At 45.2% G+C, this 4631-nt stretch overlaps 1 protein-coding gene across 2 annotated transcripts in view; it reads right to left on the reverse strand.

Annotated features, from left to right (window-relative positions):
* The window catches only part of dph7 (diphthamide biosynthesis 7), a 5690-nt gene extending 1259 nt beyond the window's left edge, over positions 1–4431 (reverse strand). Inside the window, exons 1-9 of one of the 2 annotated variants that reach the window (XM_070834158.1) lie at positions 4369–4431; positions 3875–4042; positions 2940–3073; positions 2769–2859; positions 2025–2119; positions 1768–1925; positions 803–875; positions 649–714; positions 343–515 (exon numbers count right to left, since the gene is read on the reverse strand). In XM_070834158.1, coding sequence (XP_070690259.1) covers positions 343–515; positions 649–714; positions 803–875; positions 1768–1925; positions 2025–2119; positions 2769–2859; positions 2940–3073; positions 3875–4006 — 922 coding nt within the window. In that variant the 5' untranslated portion in view covers positions 4007–4042; positions 4369–4431. Of the gene's footprint in view, positions 1–342; positions 516–648; positions 715–802; positions 876–1767; positions 1929–2024; positions 2120–2768; positions 2860–2939; positions 3074–3874; positions 4043–4368 lie in introns of both variants that reach the window. The other variant, XM_070834157.1, reaches the window with a different exon arrangement.
* Positions 4432–4631: the final 200 nt, after the last annotated feature.

Here is a 4631-nt window from a genome sequence, read left to right on the forward strand (position 1 = left end):
GCAAATAGTGTCTTTTTTCATCCAACCAGCACCTCAAAACCTAAAGATACTCACTACTGACAGAGAAAAAACAGTTGATCCTCACATTTGAGAAGCTGAAACCAGTAACGTTTCACAGTTTTGCTTGAAAAATCACTGAAACAGGTTACAGATGGCCAAAACTAGTTGCAGCTTCATTTTCTGCTGATCAATTTAATTCTTTAGCTCTTGTGTCATTACATTTAATGAATCAGGCCAAACACAAGAGGAAGGTGAAGCTAATGCTGGGTACCTACTATACGTCGACTTACTGAACCAGCGATTTAAAAAAATAAAGTTCATGTTAACAATCCTCACACTGACCAAGGGCCTGCTGGCAGTGGAGGATGTGGAAGTCATTGTGCATGCAGGCTGCCAGCAGCAGGTGCTGATGAGTCGGGTGCCACTTCAGCCTCCACACTCCACCACCTGTGGGACTCTCACTGAGAGGCTGCCGCATGTTCCTGCCATCCCACAGCAAAACCTGCTCATCGTAGCTGCAGGAAGAGAAGCCCAGAACACAAGACTCACAATCACAAGGCTGAAGAGGGAAGCCAGCTTAAGGACCAAAAACACAGGAAGCTGTGGTCATTCCCAAAGTTACCGCACAGAGTTCACTGGGGTATTTACCTGCCCGTAGCCACAATGTGTTCTCGATGTGGGTTGCTGTGAATACTACACACACCCATCGAGTGCCTTCAAGAGAACAGACCAGGAATTGTCAATGTCAATGCCAAAACGTACAGTCCAAATAAATACCAATGGCAACTACACCAGTGCTCACCTTTTACTGATGAAAGTGGGGCAGGAGGGACCAGCCCTGAGATCCCAGCCTTTCAGTCTGCAATCATCACCACCTGTTGAGGAAACACATAGAGGTGGGTGCAAAAGCATACACAAAGATAGAGCAGTTAAAACTGGCTTCCTCGAATCTATGGAAATGCTGACTGCACTGCATTAAAACTAAACATCTTTGAGGGTTTCATGTCTTTTGTGCAAAATGTGTATTATCTGTAAATAAGTGGATGCTTGTGATTTATCATAAGTTTAGCAATGTCTTTATATTGCAAAAAATAATATATTGTAAATGTCAAATGGTTATTTTCTTCAGTCAACTTTGATCATGTGTGAGTATGTGAGTTTAAAAAGGTTAAAACAGAGAAGACACTTTGCCAAGGGAATCCCATAATCAGAGAAAAACAAACAGCCTATATGAAAGCATTCGTGAAGGGCAAATGGGTCGAGTATGGAGTTAAACCAATAAATACCCAGACTGATATATAGGCCACTATTAGCTTGTTGCAGATGTCGAGATTAATTTTAAACTACAAAATGTCCTGCTAAGAACATGTCTTTGGCTACAATTATTTAAAAACAGAAAATGTGCAGGACATTTATCAAACATGTTCTGTGTTTATGAAAAACATGAATATCAACTGATGAACCAGATGTTGGTATTGGCCCTGGAGCTCTGGCTGTGAACACTGGCTTGAGGTGGATATATCAGGGCACCGTGCTGACAGACAGACAGCAGCATGTATGTTTACTCTGTCTCTACACAGCTGTACATACAGTTACTTTTGCTAAACCATATAATACCATAGAAACATTTCCACATTAGGCACATCTGGGCAGACCGACAGCCACAGGAAGTACCGGGTCTAAAAAACATTTCTGCCTAGTGCCCAAACAAGGTCAGGGGAAGCCCTGCAGTACTCTGTGACAGATTGTAATTTAAAGCAGCGTTACCAGAATAAACCAGCTGTGTGTCCCAGTAGGAGAAGGCCGAGATCCAGGCCTCAAAGTCATGGGCCTTCCACTGTGACAGAGCCGTCAGAGCGCCTTGAGCCAAGGAGAGTACACTGACGCAGCCGGCAGAGTCGCTGCACACCACCCGAACATCACTGCTGCTGACATCAACAGGGAACGTTTGTGCTTTTTGACTGACATTAATGGAAAAATAGGACTACCGGTGTTCTGGCTCTGGACCATGCAGAGTTCGTTACCTGTCCAGTCTTCCAGTGGACCAGTCTAATGACAGAGCCAGCCGCTCCGCTCCCACCTCCAAACTGCTCAAAGAGTGCAGACTGCGGCCGCCTTCCTACTGGATACACACATTCATGAGTGCAGACTACCACGTCGGCAGCTGGAGTCACACCAAGCCTCATAATACGCAACAATGACAGGTAGAGCAGAACTGCGCTTAAAGGTCCACTGCACCACCACACCATTTTACATCAGCTATTTATATCTGCTCAATAAATAATGATGCTTGGCTCACTTCAGCTGCCGCACAGTTACTGTCCCCCTCTCTAGACAGACTGACGAGGATGAGTGTGGTCAAACAGGTACAGTGACAACAGATGTGCAAACTTACAATGATTAGATGTTGTTGATACTGTGTCAAGTGTTTTACTGGACAGCATTATGTTGTACAGCATTTGTCCATCCGAAACAAACATATGTCTTAAGTACATAGCACAGTCCAGTACAAACCACAACTTGAAAAAAACAATTAAAATTTTGATATGATTTTTTTTAATTTTATCAAAACCTCTCTGATACTCTAAACTAAAAAAGTAAAAAAAGTAATAGATGCAAGCTTAACAAAAGTGAACATCCACTGTAAGGTGTTCCTGGCTTTTTGGCCCCCTGTGTATGTGGTCAGTTTAAATAAAATTCGAGGGCACTTAAGAGTGACAACAGTAATGGGGCAAACTCTGCTTTTCTTCTGATGCCACGTTTCTCACCTGACTGCCCGACAGCAGCGTGTACAGCTGCAGCTCTCCAGTGGCAGCTGCCACCCCCAGCACCGCCTGCCCCGACACTGGCACATGGCACCTGACAACATGCAAAAGAATGAACAAAGAGGAGGCGGACAGTCTCACCAGTAGCCACACTGGTCAAATCTGATTTCTTACCATTTCAAATCTAAAATGGCTGCTGTGTCCATGCGCTGTAGCTCAACAAGAGGAGGGCTCATCAATCCCTCTCGACGGAATTCAAACAGGTACAAACGACCTGTCCGGCTCGGGGTAGCATCCTCTTCCCCTGCCTTCAGGAAGAACGTAAAGGGGACATAGATCAGCCAACAGTCAGACATCAGCAGGAGTATGAGTGGCTGCAGCCCTCAGGTACAGTATATGTACCTGCTACAGCTGCAGAAAGTTCAGGATGCACAACTAATCGAAACCATCACGACTTTAGACATTTTGTTTTCATAAAGTAACATCTGGATTGCAATGGGCTTAACAGTTCAGTTCAATTTAAACATTAAAAAAAAAAATGTCAGCCCTTATATTTCCGCAGTCACCCATCAAACTCCCCATGCTGTGAACAGTGCGATCTAAAACTGGAACATTTTCTTGCCTGATGGATCATTTAGTGTTCAGGCGTGTGCACGTGTTCTGCTGTACTGGCTTTATACTCCAGCACATTTGAATTGAAATGCAACAATGACTAGTGTTGGCCTTCTGTAGCTGGGGGGGGGGTCGGACTACATCGGACCAAGAGAGCAAGACATGCAGCTTGAGTGATGATCAGATGAGGCGGGATGGAGTGTGGTGAGGATCCACATGTAGCCTTATGAGCTGCGCACGCACTACAATTGAACCCTTTAAATAACCCCACGTTTTTAGTTGTGTTTTTTTTTTGTCCCTGAGGGCAGTGACGCATTAAAGGTTTGCTGCTAGCCCATGTAACACCGATTAAAAGACGGGGCCGCCTAACACTCGCGCATTTAACTGGACTACGGATGAAAGCCGGTCCGATGAGTGTCGGGTATGTGGCTCAGCGCTGAAGTAACGGGATGCACCGGAAGAGTTAACTAACACTGCCCCACTGTAATCTATCTCACCCCTTTCTGAAGCTGATAAGTCCCGCAGGCCAGGATGTCTTGGCTCGATGAAACGGGACACCACTCCACCGTGTCGGCGCTCAGCTCCGTGTCAAACACCTGTAGACTGCGGGTCTTCGACTTCCAAGCCATGGCCGTCTGCTCAGCATAACGTCACGGTGTTTATAGCTTAAAAACAGCAGAACATTATTTCCCGTTAAAAAACCAAACTCAGAGAAGTCTATCAAGCAGCGTTAGGGTTAGACCTGCAGCGATGCTATCTAGCTAGCTTTCATTAGGCTATCTCAGCTAAGTGAATATTATTTTTGGGTAGTTAGCTAGCGAGCTACAACGCTAATTTAGTCACTGTAAGCCTCGCGCAGCACAAACTGTAAACAGTTAGACACTTCACGTGGGGGACAGATATTCAACGGGTGAATAAAATGTCCAAACTCAAATGAACTTTTGTTTCATACGGATTATTCACAGAACAAATGATTATAAACTAGACTCACATGTGAGCCAGCCCCGAACAGACGACTCTGTGCGTCGTTGCGTCACCAGTGAGCGTGGAGGTGCATTCATGGAACCACTGCAACGAAATAACATAAAAGCGAGTGGCGACGGGCCCATAGAAACAGAAAGGTTTCTAGTCCTGTGTCTGTGTCTGTGGCAGAGCCTGGACCGTGTCCACAGCACTCATAAGTGGTCAGGGCAAATCACCAGTCTGCCCATAGTGTAGATATGAATAATGACGCGTATAGTAGCAAAACTCGTT

This window comes from Pempheris klunzingeri, chromosome 7, assembly GCF_042242105.1.
Source record: "Pempheris klunzingeri isolate RE-2024b chromosome 7, fPemKlu1.hap1, whole genome shotgun sequence".
In the NCBI taxonomy this organism is placed as follows: domain Eukaryota; kingdom Metazoa; phylum Chordata; class Actinopteri; order Acropomatiformes; family Pempheridae; genus Pempheris; species Pempheris klunzingeri.